The 18,571-nt window shown below is 39.6% G+C and overlaps 2 protein-coding genes across 2 annotated transcripts in view; one reads left to right on the top strand and one right to left on the bottom strand.

The window, feature by feature from the left end:
* Positions 1-11,959, top strand: part of Spta1 (spectrin alpha, erythrocytic 1) — a 71,215-nt gene extending 59,256 nt beyond the window's left edge. The window contains exons 43-52 of the mRNA XM_028865613.2: positions 823-1,032; positions 4,077-4,373; positions 4,945-5,057; positions 6,136-6,153; positions 6,893-6,944; positions 7,950-8,137; positions 9,049-9,102; positions 9,303-9,449; positions 10,133-10,277; positions 11,291-11,959. Coding sequence (XP_028721446.1) covers positions 823-1,032; positions 4,077-4,373; positions 4,945-5,057; positions 6,136-6,153; positions 6,893-6,944; positions 7,950-8,137; positions 9,049-9,102; positions 9,303-9,449; positions 10,133-10,277; positions 11,291-11,416 — 1,350 coding nt within the window. The 3' untranslated portion in view covers positions 11,417-11,959. The remainder of the gene's footprint in view (positions 1-822; positions 1,033-4,076; positions 4,374-4,944; positions 5,058-6,135; positions 6,154-6,892; positions 6,945-7,949; positions 8,138-9,048; positions 9,103-9,302; positions 9,450-10,132; positions 10,278-11,290) is intronic.
* Positions 11,960-15,508: 3,549 nt separating this feature from the next.
* LOC114690727 (olfactory receptor 10Z1) lies at positions 15,509-16,450 on the bottom strand. The gene has a single exon (XM_028865611.1). The coding sequence runs from the start codon at positions 16,448-16,450 to the stop codon at positions 15,509-15,511; it is 942 nt and encodes a 313-aa protein (XP_028721444.1).
* Positions 16,451-18,571: the final 2,121 nt, after the last annotated feature.

Genomic DNA, 18,571 nt, shown 5'->3' with positions numbered 1-18,571 from the left:
AGATTAAAATACCACACACATAAATAATAAAATAGATAAAATGAAATGTTTAATTGTTGTCAAAAGGAGAATTAGTCTAATGTGGTGGCCATGGTGGTACACACCTTTAATCCCAGCTCTGGAGAAGCAGAGGCATAGGCAGAAACAGTCAGAGGCAGGCAGATGAGGGCACATCTCTATGAGTTTGAGGCCAACCTGATCTACATAGTGAGCTCCAGGCCAATGAATGCTACATAGTGAGAACTTGTATCAAAAAAAGAAAGGGTAAAGAATAGGAGGAAAAAGAGGAGAAGGAGGAGGATGAGGAAGATAGAACTGTTCTAATGCAAGTCACTTTGTTAAAACTGACCTAGCATTCCTGAAATTTGTGACTTTGATATTAACATTTCTGCAAAAATTTAATTTCTGTAACCAGCATATACCGGGCTTTTATGAGTTTGTGTATCCAAGGCCCCTAACAGTACAGTGTAGAGTACACTACAGTGTAACAATTTAAGTGTGTTATAAGTAGTATTTCATTTTAATTGTAAATATTTGAATTATCATATCATGTTCCATCCTCTTAGCAATTTTATCTCTAATATATAATCTATAAAACATACATACACTAGTACTTAACCATAATTCCAAGCTCAAATATTCATTCTAATCACTAAATTATTTTTTCTTTCCCTTGGACAACATTCTAATCATCTTTTTTAAACATATCCTATCAAGTTGACAATTGTCATTAACCATCACACCATGATAAAAATCTGTTTGGACACAGACATGAGTGGTCTTCACTGTGCCTGTTCATTACGTCTCTTTTGATCTTCTAAGGACACGTTGGATGCCAGTCTTCAGAGCTTTCAGCAAGAACGACTTTCCGAGATCACGGATCTGAAGAACCAGCTGGTGGCTGCTGAGCACAGCCAAAGCAAAGCCATTGAGGAGCGGCATGCAGCCTTGCTGAGGCGCTGGGAGCAGCTGCTAGAGGCCTCTGCAGTTCACAGGCAGAAACTGTTAGAGAAGCAGCTGCCTTTACAGAAGGTGAGAAAGGAGGGAAGGGAAAAAAACAGTAAGGTGAAAATGAAATGCAATGAAGTAGGATAGGACCTCAATGATCTGGTTGTTAGCCAGAGAATTCAGACACAGTAACTAGAAACCCATTTTGTAAATTTTATAGACATTTCAGGACAGAGAAAAAGGTCAACGAAACATTCTTACTGAGCAAAAATGAATTCATTTTCTTAGAATGAGTAGAAGCTCTTTTTGTTTTGATTTCAACGGATTAAGAAATTTTGTGGTTGACTTAGGATGGAAGGCACATGCAGTGAGAGAGGTGGATAGAACCAGAGTGTGGAAAGAGTTCATACACAAAACTAAAACTGGCAGCGAAGCTGGTCCTGTGCATTTCTCTAACCCAGATAAAATGGTCACTGAAAAGTACCTGTAAAACATGTTCTCAGTATATCTTCTTCACTAGGAGGGCATCCTTGAATGAATGTTTTACTTAGTCCTAAAACATGTGCCTCCCTCTTAAGAAACAGGAACATATTTTCATCCCCTTCTACTTTTCTGAGTTCTTATTATTAAATGAGATAATGAATCTAGAAGTGCAGTAGTCTGTGTAGATGTAGGCGACTATAGTGTTCTTTCCAATGGTAGCTTCTGAGGCATATTAAATGGCAATCGTAAAACATATCAATAATAAAAAGAACCCAAGCTGAAGGTAGTGGTGTATGCCTAAAATCCCAGATTTCTGACTCAGGCAGAAGCAAAAGGATCAAGAGTTCTAGGCCAGACTGGACTGCATAGCAAGATTCTGTCTAAGAAATTAAAGACTAGTAGTGTAACCCAATGAATAAGTCTGTAGTAGAATACTGGCCTATGTGGTGGTATTGTGTTCCCCAAAATATTGTGTACTCTAATAAATTTATCTGGGGTCAGAGAACAGACAGCCACTAAATACAAAGGCTAGAAAATGGTGGCACTCACACCTTTAATCCTAGCATTCCAGAGATAGAAATCCCTCTGGATCTCTGTGAGTTCAAGGCCACATTGGAAATAACCAAGCATGGTGACACACGCCTTTAATCCCAGAAAGCCAGCCTTTAATCCCAGGGAGTGGTGGTAGAAAGCAGAAAGATATATAAGGCGTGAGGACCAGAAACTAGAAGATTTTGGCTGGTTAAGCATTTGGCCTGGTTAAGCTTCAGGCTTTTGAACAGCAGTTCAGCTGAGAGCCATTGGGATGAGGACACAGAAGCTTCCAGTCAGAGGAGACAAGACCAGCTGAGGATCCAGCGAGGTGAGATAGCTGTGGCTTGTTCTGTCTCTCTGATCTACCAGCATGGACCCCAATAACTGGCCTCAGGTTTGATTTTATTAATAAGAACTTTTAAGATTCCTGCTACAGGCCTAGAATACACAAGGCCCTGGGTTTGATCTTCAGACCCACAGAATGGTCAGTGTTGCTACTATTTCTAGATGAGAAAAACAACTGTACTTGATAATAATTTAAAGCAAGGAGTTTAAAAAGTATACATTCTCAACCCCTAGTTAATTCCTACTCTATTAAAGGATATAGACACAGCAGAAATAAATCTTAAGTGAAAAAAAATAAAACAATTATATTGGTAGCTTTCTGTGTATATATACATTCAACATAGAAAGTTACTTGACAAGCTGGGCGGTGGTGGAGCATGCCTTTAGTCCCAGCACTCGGGAGGCAGAGCCAGGAGGATCTATGTGAGTTCGAGGCCAGCCTGGTCTCCAAAGCGAGTTCCAGGAACAGAGCAAAACTGCACAGAGAAACCCTGTCTCAAAAAACCAGCCGGGCGGTGGTGGCGCACACCTTTAATCCCAGCACTTGGGAGGCAGAGCCAGGCGGATCTCTGTGAGTTCGAGGCCAGCCTGGGCTACCAAGTGAGTTCCAGGTAAAGGCGCAAAACTACACAGAGAAACCCTGTCTCGAAAAACCAAAAAAAAAAGAAAAAAGAAAAAAAAAAAAAAACCAAAAAAAGAAAAAAGAAAAAAAGAAAATTACTTGACTTTCTTATTCCATTTTCTTTCATTTTAAATAACAAAAAATGTATTTTATATTTGTATTATAAATATTCAATTAATCTATAACACTCTTAATATAACATGAAGTGGCCTATAGATTGTGTTCATTTTCTTTATGTTGATTTATTTTAGCATATGGATTACTAAAATTAATGTAAGATAGTTCCCTTCTCTATTTGGATGAATTTTCTTCTAACTAGTTTAAATTTGAGAAAGAAAATTGATTTTCATAATTGCTGAGACAAATCATGTGGACAAGTCAATCAGTTGAGTTAAAAACCTGTGATGTACTTAGTATCTGGAGTCATCCCTTATCATTTGCTGCTTAGAACTGTCTATGATTTTCTGTCTCCCAGTCACATAAGTTCAGAGTCCTTTAAGCATGTGGGTAGCTCTGACCACTGACCACAGTGTTGGAAAATGTAGTTCATGCACAGGGTGTAGGTCAATGTGTAGAAGATGGGCTTACTCTGTGACTTTTAAAGTTTCAGTTAGGCATCAGATGAGACCACATGGTTTAGAAAGGAAGGTAGGAAAGTGGCTTGGTGTAGTCAAAGAATTTTCATGGTATGCCATCTACAAAAGCTAAAGGGGAGACAGAGGGAATGGGTAACGGATAGAACAGAGTTGCTTGGTTTATGTCAGTCATTTTCTTAGATGGTCATTGAATACTTCTTTCTGAGTGTTTCCTGTGCCAGGTAGGACTTCAGAATAAGAGATAATGTGATTGAAAACTACCATTGTCACCTTCAGATCAAGAAGGTGAAAGAACATCATGAGCCAGTCACTTTCTTCATCTGTAGACGGTGGGGAACTTGAGGAATTTCACACAGTGAGAAAAGGCTAAACCCTGGCAGTTCCTCTAACTTACATTCATCCCACCCTATCACAGTGTCCCTGCTAATTTTAGTCTCATCAGTTCAGACTGCTGCTCTGCAAATATTGGAAGACATTATTTTTATCCTCAGTATTCTCTGCTCCTGGGGAATATTATCGGAAGCAATGAGGGTGTCTTTTCTCTGCAGGCTGAGGAGCTCTTCATGGAATTTGCACACAAGGCTTCAGCCTTCAACAACTGGTGTGAGAATGCTGAAGAGGACTTATCAGAACCTGTGCACTGCGTCTCCCTGAATGAGATTCGGCAGCTGCAGAAGGAACACCAGGACTTCTTGGCCTCTCTGGCTGGGGCTCAAGAAGACTTCAACCATTTATTGGAGCTAGACCAGCAGATTAAAGCCTTAAATAAGCCATCCAGTCCTTATACCTGGTTAACAGTGGAAGTGTTGGGCAGGATTTGGAAGCACCTGCCTGACATCATCAAGGTATCTTGGGGGGCAACCTAACATCCTGTGCTATAAGAAGCATGACCAGTAAACACATATGAACGGTGGATGTGTTAGAGGAAAGAGGGGAATGTTGTCATTAATTAGGCTGTGGCAGAAATCAAGAACCAAACTATCTAAGGAAAATTGGAATATGTGTGTGTGTGTGTGTGTGTGTGTTTGTGTGTGTGTGTGTCGCATTAGGTGTATCTTATGGTTTCTTGTCTTGTACTTTGTGGGAAATTGAAAAATGATTGAAGGAAGCAAAAGAAGATGAGAAATGATAGATAGATAGATAGATAGATAGATAGATAGATAGATAGATAGATAGATAGACAGAGAGAAAGAGAGAGATGACAGATAGATGATAGATGACAGATAGGTAGGTAGATACATACATACATACATACATACATACGTACATATGTACATACATACATACATCGATGTGCACCCATGGAAAACAGGTTAGCATTGGAATAGAAATGTGCACCTATACCTACTAAATAGTTCTTTTATGGTAAACAAAGCCCTTCTGTGTGAACCAGCTCTTCTCTTTGTCGCTTTGTAGGAGCGGGAGCAGGAGTTGCAGAAAGAAGAGGCCAGGCAGATCAAGAACTTTGAAATGTGCCAGGAGTTTGAGCAGAGTGCCAGTGCCTTCCTTCAGTGGATCCAGGAGACCAGGTATTCTGTGCTTTCTTCAAACCAAGACCCCCAACACGTGCTGTTTTAAGTCGGGATGGCGTAGGTGGCAGGAGGAAGTGTTAGGTACTCTGTCCCCATCACCATATTTTGACTCTGCTTTATATTTAACAACTTTCACAATTCTATATTATGTCCATTATTCTCACCCACCCTTTTTATTTACTTCTTGATAGTTCATACTTCCCCTCCTATTGTGTACACTTACACTTCAAAACAACAGTCCTGTGACTGCATGCCACATTACACTTTATAAAGTGCTTCAACAGCCATTATCACACTTAACTGTCAGAGCGACCTTGAAAAGTGCAGAATGTATCTTATTACCTCTGCTTTCAAGTGTGGAAAGTTCACCTAGATAAATTGTCTTATTCAAGGTCACATGTATTTATTGAAATGACCAAAATCAGAATGTACTGTGAGCACCTATTGCGTGGCTATTATGTTGCCTGCCAACTAAAGCCATAATGAGAATGGAGTAGTGTAATATAGCCTAATTTCATTTATTAGATGCAAGAAGTACGTGAAGATAATGTATATTACATCTTTGGAGTAAATGACCAGGAAAAGAGGATACATAAAAAGTGTAATATGTTAGAATAAATGGCTAAAGTATGAAGATTATGTCCATTAGGTAGGTCACTAATGTGCTATTTCAAGGTTTAGTGTTGGCTGGATAATCCATAATAATGTTTCTAGAAGAAGAAAAATTGAATTTTATCTAAAAACATGCACCTGACTGAGGCTGTATTAATCAGTGCATCCTCCTTTGCCCTGGTTTTGTTTCCTTTATGTAAATCCCGTAATGTATGTTAGAGACTCAGCATACTGATTGCTATGAGTGCTCTTTCTCCCAAAGAGGGGAGCTTCACAAAGTCTCTGAGTTTCCCAGAGTACCAGAGAATTTGAAATCAGCATGTGGGTGTATGGGTTCCTATTTTGTGACCAAAACAGACTTAAAATGTTTCATCAACATGAAGAAATGGAATCATTATTTGTGCTAACATATGTCTTCCTTTTTTTCTCTCTCATGATTCCTGCTCCATTCCATCATGTCCAGGGCTTATTTTCTGGATGGGTCAGTATTTTCTATAATTATGTTTGTTTTCTTATATTGTCCTAGAATAATTAGTTAAGATAACTTTGGGGCAGAGGTATCCTATCTCATCATAATCTGGTAGTTCCTAATTAAAGATATAGAGCAAGAATAAAAACTCATATTGACTCCTAGCTCTGCACTTGTAGTAGGTGGTACCTCTCTCACATGTCTTAAATGTATAGAATAAAACCTTCCTATCCAATGAGAATCATATCTATATGTTCAACAACTATGGACTGAAAATACTCAAAAAAAAAAACTGTGTCTCTACTGAATATATAAACGTATATTTTGTCATCATTCTCTTTAAAGTACCTAACAACTATTTAAATTATATTAGGTATTATAAGCAATATAGATTACATGGACATACTGTGTGGCACATTTCCATTTTGTAACTGCAGCATCCATTATGTTGGTAACCATAGAGACCCCCAAGGGAGATCCCAAGGGAGAGTAGAACTAAGAAAGACATGTGACACCTTCCTCTAAACACAGAAGAGCTAGGATTGGCTTTACTTTCCTTTTCATCTATCTAGAAAGATTGACAGCTAGAAGGCTTGTTTATTAAAATTTGGCTTCATGAAACTTTATTTTATGGATTCTATGTAACTTGAAAGAAGCAGAAACAATGAACTGCAGAGGCTTTAAGCTAATGAGTCTGTGAAATACGGATTTCTGTTATAACAAATAATGTTTTCTTTTGATTCTTAATTAGATCGTTGCTCAAGGAAACCGGAACTCTGGAATCTCAACTTGAAGCAAATAAAGTGAGTAATGTTTGTTCACTAGCTGAAGACACTGCTTGAATTTTAAAAAGGATGGGGAAAACCACATAGAAGCAACCCAGTGATATTTTAGGTAGAGGTTACCTAAGGTCAAGAAACCAAGGTTGTAGTCCGACTCAGATGTCAGTGTGCATTGCAACTATATAGACCACCACATTATTGATACAGGCCTCAGCTTAATTAAATCTTTGCGTGTCGGTTTCTGCAACAATACAACTGAGCTAACATATACATTAAAGATTGCTGATGCACTTAACCAAAAGAGCAGATATACATGTTCCTAGCCTATAACCTGGAGCATCAACACATTTCTATTATTTGATGCAGCCAAATGGAATAACTAAATGTAAATCTTCTCTTTCCAACTGAGGGAAGCAGCGAGTTAAAAGAGTATTTCTCAGGTTTGTATACTTTGTTGCCTCTTTCCAGGATTAAAAAATAATTTAGTTAAATATAAATTTTTCTTAATGAGAGAAGAATAACATGTCAGGCAGAGTTAATCTGCTTTATAACATTGAAGTTTTCACCCATCCCTCAGAGCCACTGTGCCCATTGACTCCTCAGTGAACAGTTCCCCCTTAATGGAATGCTTTGGGAAAATGTAGAAAAATTTTGCATAATGTGCTTGGATGGCAACAGCAGCCCATCATCCCTGATGATGAGGGAGTCTGGGAAGTGGACACACTGAGGCATTAGATGAGCCAGACAGCTCAGCCCCAGTGAATGATGGGGATAATTCACAGTGCAATAACTGGAGCTTGGGGTGTCTGAGTTCCAGGATGACAGACATCATCTCTCGTAGACTTCTTACCGTTTTACAAAGGGGTGATTGTGAAAGTGAAGTACTTTTCCTGAGTCGTTCATGTTTCAAGAGAACTATGAAACTTTGAAAATGAACAAATTAGGGAAATCCAGCCTCTTCTCCCCTACCTTTTAGGTTGTAACTGGTGGCTTGATTGACTGCCTCTTTTCTTTTCCTTTGTCCAGAGGAAGCAAAAAGAGATCCAGGCAATGAAGCGACATCTGACTAAGATTGAAGACCTGGGGGACAGCATGGAAGAGGCTCTGATCCTTGACATCAAATACAGCACCATTGGACTGGCCCAACAGTGGGATCAGCTGCACCAGTTGGGGATGCGAATGCAACACAATCTGGAGCAACAGATCCAGGCCAAGTAATGATGGTTTGAACCCAGGGCAGGGAGAGATGCAGGTGATGTCAGATGTTGCAGCTTAACTAGACTGGGCTTAGGACACCTAATTAAGAGATGCTGAGAGATGCTATGCTTACCTACCATACCAATATTCTCTCTTTTCTGCTCCACCACTGGGCTATTTCTCTTTATACCGGAGTCTACTATGAAATAAGAGATGTACCACCTCCTTGTGTATGTACACATCCTCTTTCTAGACACATGAGTCCTCCATCCAGTTTTCAGGGTCCCTTTAATATCTTATGATCTTTCAGAAACCATTCCCTTTGATAAAATTCTGTTGAAGATATAATATCTAAAATGGAAGGTTCAAACTACGACTAATGGCATATTAGGGAAGAAATTAATCCTTCCTAGATAAATTAAACCCATCACAGAAGCTTTCTGTCTCAGTAGTCTTTGGAAGTATTTTTTTGTACATTAGAAATTGACAATTACCTTCTGTAAATTACCTCATTATAAATAATTAAGCCTTTTCGAACCATTAAATTTCTGTTGAAGCTTTTCAATTTTTCTAATGTACTGGGAAGCAGCCAAAGAAAATTTGTAGATGAATGAACATGGCTGTGTTCCAATAAAACTTTATTTGTAGTCATTGAAATTTGAATTTCACCTGTTCTTCATGCTTCATAAAATATTTTTATTGTTTTCAACTATAAAGAAATTTTAAACCATTCTTGGCATATGGGCTGTGTAGAAGCAGGAGGAGGCTAGACTCCTGGAGCATATGGCTCCTGGAGCATAGCTTGGCAACCTCTGAACTAGATAGCACAAGTAATACATTGTTCATTAAAATCCTTCTACCTTTCACATGGCAGTCTTTTGAAATGTCCTCTTTTATTTCCAGAGTTAACTCATATTTTTCCTTCCAGGGACACCATAGGTGTGAGTGAAGAGACACTGAAGGAGTTTAGTTCCACATATAAGTGAGTATAAGTTCATAGTTGGGTGGTCCTTTGCTTCTAGAAAATTCAGAATAAGTTCACAAATAATTTTACTCTACTCTATTTTCCAGCAATCTTATGGCATGCATTAAAGATCTAGTCAATACATCAGGACCTGACCTGTTCTGTTCTAATCTAACATGGATTTTTCTTGAGTTTGAAAAAATATTTTTGTTTTTCAGACACTTTGATGAGAATTTGACAGGGCGTTTGACTCATAAAGAGTTCCGGTCCTGCCTGAGAGGACTCAATTACTACTTGCCTATGGTAGAGGAAGGTGAACCTGAGCCCAAGTTTGAGAAATTCCTGAATGCTGTGGATCCAGGGAGGTAAGAAGAAAAGGCTAAAGGTTGGGACTTGACTGGAGATTAACATAGAGTGAAATAATCCATGGAACACAAAATTAACTTGCTTGAAATAGGCAAATAAGACAATTGGGAAGTTTTATTTGCTTTTGAGATTGGCTCAGAAGTAAATGGCACTGTCCCTAACTTAGTCCCAAGCACAACAATTTTCTCAACTGGTGATTATGTTTATTCTGTATATTTCAGCTGTTTCTGAGAGAGGGACTTGAGAGAAGAATCATCTCTTGTCTATGAGCTCTTAAGGGGAAATTAGTAATTCAAAGGCCACAGTTTATGGTGGAGTCTTGTGTGCTTGTGGTAGATATTACAAAGCCAAGTAAGTGCAAGGAACTAATTCTTTCTGATTCTAAAGATGGAAGAGGACAAAGGACTATTATCTGGGCTCTTGCACTGATAGGAAATTCCAAAGAAACATGGCTGGTGACCCATATAGGCACTTCTGGAGTCTCAAAGACTGAGTGTGTGTCTGTAAGAGGGTGAGAGGGGGTCAGAATGGAGAGCAGAACCCAAGTGTCATAGAGCCTACTTGAAATAGAACTACAGAGGATCTGGCTTCCCCTACCCCTGAAACTTGAGATACTGCACAGGATGGAAGGAATACACTTTCTTGTCTTGAGAAGGCTCAACCCCTGCTGTTTCTCCTACAGGAAAGGCTATGTTTCTTTGGAGGACTATACATCATTCCTGATTGACAAGGAGTCAGAGAACATCAAGACCTGTGATGACATAGAAAGTGGATTCCAAGCCTTGGCAGAGGGCAAGGCCTATATTACCAAGGAAGACATGAAACAGGTGAGATTCTCATTGCTGCTTCTTCTGTGTTGACACTGTAACCTTGGTTTGGGTCATCTTAGCCTTCATTGTTTCCTCCATAAGCTTCCACACACATACCCACTGTGTTGCCTCAGGTCTCCTTTTTCACAAGGTATCACTTGTTTCAGTTAAATCATTTACCTTGCTCTAGCTCAAAACTCTCTAAAGGTTTACTACTGACTATAATTGTCAGTTCAAAGTATGCAACTCAATTTTTCAACAATTTATTATCATTTCTATCTAATAAGCTAAATTTAGAAAATAAAAATATTTAAGTTGCAAATGCTCATGGACTATTGAATAGATAATGAAAAAAGTGAGATATATATATAATCATTTTCCATTTTCATATATATATTGAGCCATAAGAAAAAATATGAAGCTTTCAGCAAAATTGATGAATCTAGAAATTATTGTATTAAGTGCAGTAATCAGCACTCAGAAAGGCTAATGCTGAATATTCTTTCTCACACTGGAACACTAAATGGTGATGTTTGTAAGCATGTATGTAGGTTGGGTATGAGTTAGGTATAGACCAAGAAACTAGAAAGCGAACTACAGATAGGAAAAGAGGGTTTGAAGTAGAAGTAGGGACAGACAGAACACAGACAACACATAAACTGCATAGAGGACTGTCAGAATGGAAGGGTACAGAACAAGCAGGAAGGTGGTGGGAAAGAATGGGGGAGGGCAAGATCAATAAAATCAAATTGTGTTTGAAACGCCATAATAAAACATAATACGTCATATATTCATTTTTTTCTCAAAAAAACTTTAAAGAATGGGATATGAAGAAAGGCTCAGGTAGAAATTCGAATCGTTTTTAATTCATTGGAAGTAATAAATTTATGAGAGAGGAGAGTGATAGGAACAAGCCTGCTTCTCCTGGAGTCCCTCCACCTCCTGTGTTTAGTTCGGACAGGTAGGGAACCCACAGAGACAACTAGTGTTGGATTTCTGTAACTGCATCTTTCTCTTTCCATTCTTTCCAGGCTCTAACCCCAGAACAAGTGGCATTCTGCACCATACACATGCAGCAATACATGGACCCACGGGGTCGAAGCCAACCTGCTGGCTACGACTACGTCGGCTTCACCAATTCATTCTTTGGCAACTGATAAGCAGATTCTTTATGTGACATAGGTCATACTGTGGCAGGAAGTGTTGCAGGATAAGAAGCACAGACAAGTGTGGAAGAAGAAAAGATGATGCTGTGTGTGTGTATTATGTGTGTGTGAGAAAGAGTTGGTGTGTGTGTGTGTGTGTGTGTGCTTTACACTTATTGCAGAATCAAAAAATTTTATCAAGTTTATGATGTTGCAAGATGTTGCAAAGAGAGGACAGACAGCTATAGGATTATTTGAATATACCTAGTCTCTAATTCGGGTGCTAAGATTTTTTTCTTTCTTTTCTTTTCTTTTTGTGTGTGTGTGTGTGTGTGTGTGTGTGTGTGTGTGTGTGTGTGTGCATGTATTCTGCGCCTTTAGTATTTTTCTGCATTCTGATTATAGAAGTATTTCTTTTAAAAGGGGAAACTTAACTAAAATTGTGCTTCTGCATTTTGGGAACCATATTATTACTAAATACAAGTAGTTAATTATGCTGTGAAGAAGGACAATAATAAAGTAATAAATAAAATTCAAGGTGATTTACAATTTGTAGCTTTAGAGTGTGTTTAAATCCTTACAATTTGAAATTTTAAAAAAAGGTGTGTTATTTTATCTTATTCTGTGAACCAGAACCACATAAAGATAACACAAAACTTCTTTTCCTGTTTTTGTATTTCACCATTCGAGTGGATGTTTCTACTCTCGGAAAGACACAATTCTGACATATCAGAGTACCTTCTTGTGCTCTAAGTCCCTGAATACTCTCTTACATTTTCATATGATACAAATGATGCTTGTGCTTATTCATTTCTGTCTTCTCTTAAGAATCAGGGAAATTGTTCAGAACTTATGAATTAAGGGGAAAATCCAAGAGGATATGGTACTATATCTAGGTATTTTCTGGACAGATATGTTTCTTAGGTAACTTTTTTACCTAATGAATAACATAGCACTTTACACAAAGAGTCCCTCACCCATGAATATTGCCCCTTACTTACTATACTAAGTCTCAGTTCTTCCACTTGAGTAGAAATTAACCCCGTCTTAATTTTTGGAAAAATCTCATCACAGGAGCCAGTTAAAATAATTTTGGCTACAAGCACTAGGCCAGCCTCCAGGAGGCCAACTGAAGAGGGGGGGGGGGCGATGTACAATCAAGAGATCGTGATGGGGGAACCCACAGAGACAGCTGACCTGACCTAGTGAGAGCTCACTGACTCTGGACCAACAGCTACGGCGCCTGCATGAGACTGACCTAGGCCCTCCACATATGGATGATGGTTGTGTAGTTTGGTCTGTTTTGGGGCTCCCTAGAAGTGGAATCGGGACCTGTCCCTGGCACATGAACTGGCTTTTTGGAACCTATTCCCTAGGTGGGATGCCTCGCTCAGCGTTGATGCAGAGGGGAGGAGCTTTGTCCTGCCTCAACTTGATATACCATGCTTTGTTGACTCCCATGGGAAGCATGCCCATTTCTGAATGGAGGCGGAGTTGGGGAGTACACAGGAAGTGAGGGGAGGGCACAGGAAGAGAGAAGGAAGGGGAAACTGTGGTTGGTATGTAAAATAAATGAAAAAAATTAATAGAAAAATAATAATTTTGGTTACAAATAAAGATATTTGAAAATGATATGTAAGTTTTTTTATAATATTTGCCCTAGGCCATTAACTACAGTGGAATACAGCAATCAGAACATACCCTGAAAATAGTTGTTTGCCAATATGTAAATCAGTTACAAATAACCAAAATCTTTACAATGGAGGCGTATGACATAATAGATCATTAAAAATGAGTATAAGCTCCTGTCTTAAAATTGTCATGTCTGACTGAACCAAGCTTGTGGGAACTCCTGAACTTTAGACTGACAGCTGTGGAACCTGCATGAGACCGGACTAGGCCCTCTGCATACGGGGAACAGTTGTGTAGCTTTGTCTGTTTGAGGGGGTCCCTGGCAGTGAGATCAGGACCTATCCCTGGTGCATGAACTGGCTTTTTGGACCCCATTACCTATGGTTGGATGCTTTGCTCAGCCTTGATGCAGGGTGGGAGAGGATTAGTCCTGCCTCAACTGAATGTACCAGGCTTTGCTGACTCTCCATGGGAGGCCTTACCCTTTTGGAGGAGAGGATGGGGAGTTAGGGGAGACTGGGGGGGGGGGGGGTTAGGAGGAGGAATGGGAGGGGGATCTGTGGTTGGTATGTAAAATGAATTTTAAAAAATTCTTAAAGAAAAAAAAAATTGTCCTGTCCGCCTACATTCATTTCTCAGGTCACTCATACTTCCATCTCTTTCCTAAGTCTGGCGGATCTGGAGCTTAGCTTTTCAAAGCTTCCCGCTTCCTTCAGCTTTCAGCCTTCCCTTCTAGGGTGATGGCTCTGCCTCTTTCCTCATCCCCTTGCTTCTTATTTTCTCTGATGAAACTCCATCACCCCTGCTCATGGGTTAGTCTTTCTAAGTCAGTTCACAGATGCCTCTCACCTCCGTTTACTGTGCCCTGTCTCCTCCCTCTTGGTGAAAGGATCCTACCTGAAGTGAGGTGTTCAACTGATGACCACCCTCAACAACATCCCCCACCATGGGTTAAAATATTTCTCACCCTCAATCAGCTCTGTTAAACATTCACAGTGTCTTATCGCCCAGCTTCTGTTAGTCTGTTATCTTCTCTGAAGGTCCCAGTCAGATTAGGAAATGTTCCACCCACTCTTTTTTTTTTTTTTTTTTTTTTTCAAGACAGGGTTTCTCTTTGGAGACCAGGCTGGCCTCGAACTCACAAAGATCCACCTGCCTCTGCCTCCCAAGGGCTGGGATTAAAGGTGTGCAACACCACCGCCCAGCTCCACCCACTCTTTAGGAACAAGGTCATATGCTACTTTAGGCATGAAGCCTTCACAGCTCCTCACCTAGAGTAACCCCTTCCATGGACTTAAAGCCAGCATCACTCTCCAGACTGCATTATTAAAAGTGGCAGTTTACATTTATTTAAAAAATGACTGACGTCAAGCATATTGATAAATTCTTTATCTATGTACAACATGTTTAGTCACCAACACAAAAGTATGAGATGATAACTATTTTAGAAATGAGGGCATTGAGGCTGAAAAAGTTAAGTGACTTACCCAGCTTAGCACAGCTAGTTAAGGAGCTGGTGTTCACACTTCCTGCCAGGGCACTGTGGGAGTTCACTTTTATTTATTCCTAACAATACCCAGCAGAACATATATAGAACACTACAGGTGGAAGATGGAGCAGGCAAAATAAATAGTTCTACAGCAAAGTCAGAAATATAAGAGCTTGAATGAGGAGAGAGAAGCAAATACAGCAGCAGGCCTTCTGTCTGCCTGGCATCCCTGGGACTGCTACATGCTGAGTTTCAGACATTAGAAGAACATTATTGGTCAAATATTCTCACTGTGTAATCATGTGACAACTCTCTACAGTGTACCCAGTTCCTGACATCTTAGTCTTGAACTTAAACACTCTGAAATTCCCTTGTCTTCTTTAGCTCATCTGGGAAATTTGTAATTATCTTAATGAATTAAGAAAATTCCTATTTCTAATTGAATTCTGACCACTGACAGTGGCATCTATGAGACTGAAAGTGAATATTAAGATTTTCAGCTCACTGTGGGTTGAGCACAGTCACCAGAGCAGGAAATCCTGGCTTATCCTTTCAGGAATTGCAGGAGGAAGGGCAGAGGAGGGATGTGGGCTTTGAGGTACAGCAGTTTTGCCAAAATTTTGGAATATTTGGCCCATTAGATTGAATTCTGCATTCATTACATGAAAGTACAACTTACTTGCAGTGTGGTAATTAGTAGAAGATGTGTAATACAAAGTTTGATATATATATGTATATATATATATATGTAAAATCATGTGTTCCCATATTTGCCTACATGTACTTAGACATATAGGAGTTTGTGTTAATTTGAATGTAATGAATGGTTATCCATAACATACACAGACATGTATAGGGTGGACCTATACATGCTTGCATCTAATGCAGCACATAATTTTCTAAAGTTTAATTACAGCATAAATCAGGGATTCTTTTGTGTCTAGGACCTGCTTACACAAAGGAGAGTGTCATTGGACTAGCCTTCATCCTTTACCTAGTAAATTCCCTCGAAAAACATTCCTAAGAGCTGATTGCACAGCCCGATTTCTTAAACTATAAACAATAGGATTGAGAAGAGGGGTCGCCACAGTGTAGGTGACAGCAATAAGCTGATCCCTCTCAAGAGAGTAGCTGGCTTTGGGCCTCAAGTACATGAAGGAGGCACAGCCATAGTGAATAACGACCACTGTGAGATGTGAGGCACAAGTAGAGAAAGCTTTCCTCCGCCCCTCAGCAGAAGGGATTCTCAGGATTGCTGCCAGAATGTAGGCATAGGAGACAGCAATTAAGAAGAAGGAGACCAAGAGGACCAGAAGACTGAGGATGAGGATTCCCAGCTCACTTAGTCTTGTATCCCCACAGGCGAGGCTTAGCACTGGAGGCGTGTCACAGAAAAAGTGCTGGATTTCATGGGAACCACAGAATGAGAGGCGAAAAATGACTAGTGTCATTCCTAGTCCAAAAAGGTATCCACCCAAGAAGGAGGTGCCAACTAGCTGGGCACAGAGGGCGGGATTCATACGACTGACATAGTGTAGTGGGGCACAAATGGCCACATACCTGTCAAAGCCCATGACAGACAGGAGGAAGCAGTTGGTACAAGCCCACGAAGCAGAGAAAAACATCTGGGTAGCACATCCCGTAAAAGAGATAGCCTGTCCCCCCATAACCAGGCCAGACAGCATCCTCGGGATGATGCCCAATGTGTAACAGGTCTCAGAGAAGGACAGGAAGGAGAGGAAGAGATACATGGGTGTGTGCAGATGGCTATCCAGCCTGATCACTATGATGATGAAGACATTGCTGGTGATGGTGATGAGGTACAAAGAGAGGAACAAGACAAACAGCAGAAGTTGAAGCTCCCCAAAGCTAGAGAAGCCCAGGAAGACAAAGCCACTCCAGCAGGTGGCATTGGTCTGTACCATGCTGAATGATAGTCCTGGTGATTCTCTTGACTCCTTCCACCATGCCAGCAGATGTCTAGCCTCTTTAGATGCAGGTGAGAGGGATTCTCTTCTCTGTGTGCCTGTCAGGAATACACACACAAAAGAATCTCTGGTTTACACTGTAATTAAACTTTAGAAAATTATGTGCTGCATTAGACACAAGTCATGTATAGGTCCACTCTATACATATCCATGTATGTTATTACATTCAAATTAACAGAAACTCCAGTATGTCTAAGTACATGTAGGCAAATATAGGAACACATGAGTTTATATAATGCACTCAAACTATGTGTTACACAACTTCTACAAATCATCACACTGCATGTAAGTTGTACTTTTATCTAATGAATGCACATATACTTATATATAGGCAAGTTTGAAATTCATGCACCATGTATTCATTCATCCTGACCTTTTACCTAAGAATACACATTTAGACAAACACAAATACATTGCCTATTAAAATATACAGTAGAGGTGGAAGGATTTTCGAATGTTTTGTAGATTAGGCAAGAAAGGTCAACAGAGGTAACTTTTTTGAAGTCAAACCAAAGCAGGACTGGAGAACAGATTTGCTGTGTTATAATTCAGCATCACTTTTTCACAGAATGATTACTCTCTTCAGGCACCGTGGGACCATTATAAGTGTAGATTAAGTATCTTGCCCAATATAAATTGTTTCTATACAATCACTCCCCTCCAAGACATTCTATCCTTTGTAAATGCCTTCCCTGAGTGAAGCAGGCTTCTTTACCAACATGCTGAACACTGGAGGAAGAACAGAATACAGCAAAGGTTGTGTGCATCAGCTTCCATTAGCCCAATAATCAGCCACCCAACACCACTACATTTCCCACCCTCAGATTTGCTGTGAACCCACGCATGAATGAGAGCAGGCAGTGTTGCGGGAGAAAGGGGGAGTCTTCACTCACATGAAGAAGATCACAGTGGGACTGAGTCCTGCTTTTTGGTAGCCATGCCATGCCATAGGCAGCTCTCAGAAGACGGCTCTGCAGGAGTAAGACTTGAGGTCCATCTCAGAAGCTTCTACTCTGAGCATAGTGATGTGTCCAAAGGATACCAGGAAGCTTCCTTCCTCAACTTTGGCCCCAGGTGGTGAATTGTATCTGCTTCTCTCCAAAGAGCTTCTCTCTCAGAGGGTTCTGTAGTCCCATCGGGTGCTGTTTCAGGAAACACATCTAATTGTGCTTCTTATTATCATTTGGGACTATCCTTTTGGGGAAAGCAGTGAAGAGAAATGTAAACAAAGAGAAGCTAAGATTGATTCAAGCCACAATAATTTGTGTATCTAGTATGCAATAAATATATTATTGTCACCTACTAAATCTCTTTTAAAACTTGAAATAAGGAAAATAACGTTAAGTTACATCTTCTAGACAAGGGAACTTAGTCCAGTAAAGATGAAATGACTTATCCAAGATCCCAATACTTGGGACTTGTGCTTTCAAACTCACAGATAAAATGTGTAATCTATAAAATATACTTATAAGAAAGCAGGAGCTCACATTTTCTTACTGTGGACTGAGGAGTTTATAGCAACTATTTCATAGTGTGTCCAGTCTCAAGACCATTGTGAAGATGATCTTGATCTCTGCGGGTCAATATATTCTTTTACCCTCATCTTTCCCTTGGTCAGTATCACTCTTTTTAAAAAAGTAACATCACCTATTTTCATATTCTTTCTTTTGCTACAAAGCTGAAATTTCTGTATCCAGATTTGCCCCCACTTCCCACCCTTTGAACAACATGAACCCCCTGAAGTCAGGATAGGTTAATCATTGTATGCAACTGACATTCTCAAAACACATTTCTTCAATATGTGCACCTGTGATGTACAGCTCTATTCTCTGATGCAATGGAAACCATAATAATAACTGGTAACATGAGTTCAATACTAGAATGATTAAATTCTATTTTATGGATTAAATGGTTAATATGGATAAAATATTTAATTCCATTTTATGGATTTAGTATAATACTTAAGGATTAGTAATATTATCACTATATTTGAGAGATAACTAATACAAGGAAAAATTGAATGCAATGCCTAAAAGATGATTTTATGTTAAGAAAGCT

The sequence above is a fragment of the Peromyscus leucopus genome, chromosome 15 (genome assembly GCF_004664715.2).
Source record: "Peromyscus leucopus breed LL Stock chromosome 15, UCI_PerLeu_2.1, whole genome shotgun sequence".
NCBI lineage: Eukaryota > Metazoa > Chordata > Mammalia > Rodentia > Cricetidae > Peromyscus > Peromyscus leucopus.
Note: the sequence above shows the minus strand (reverse complement) of the source record. Positions and strands in the feature narration are given on the sequence as shown.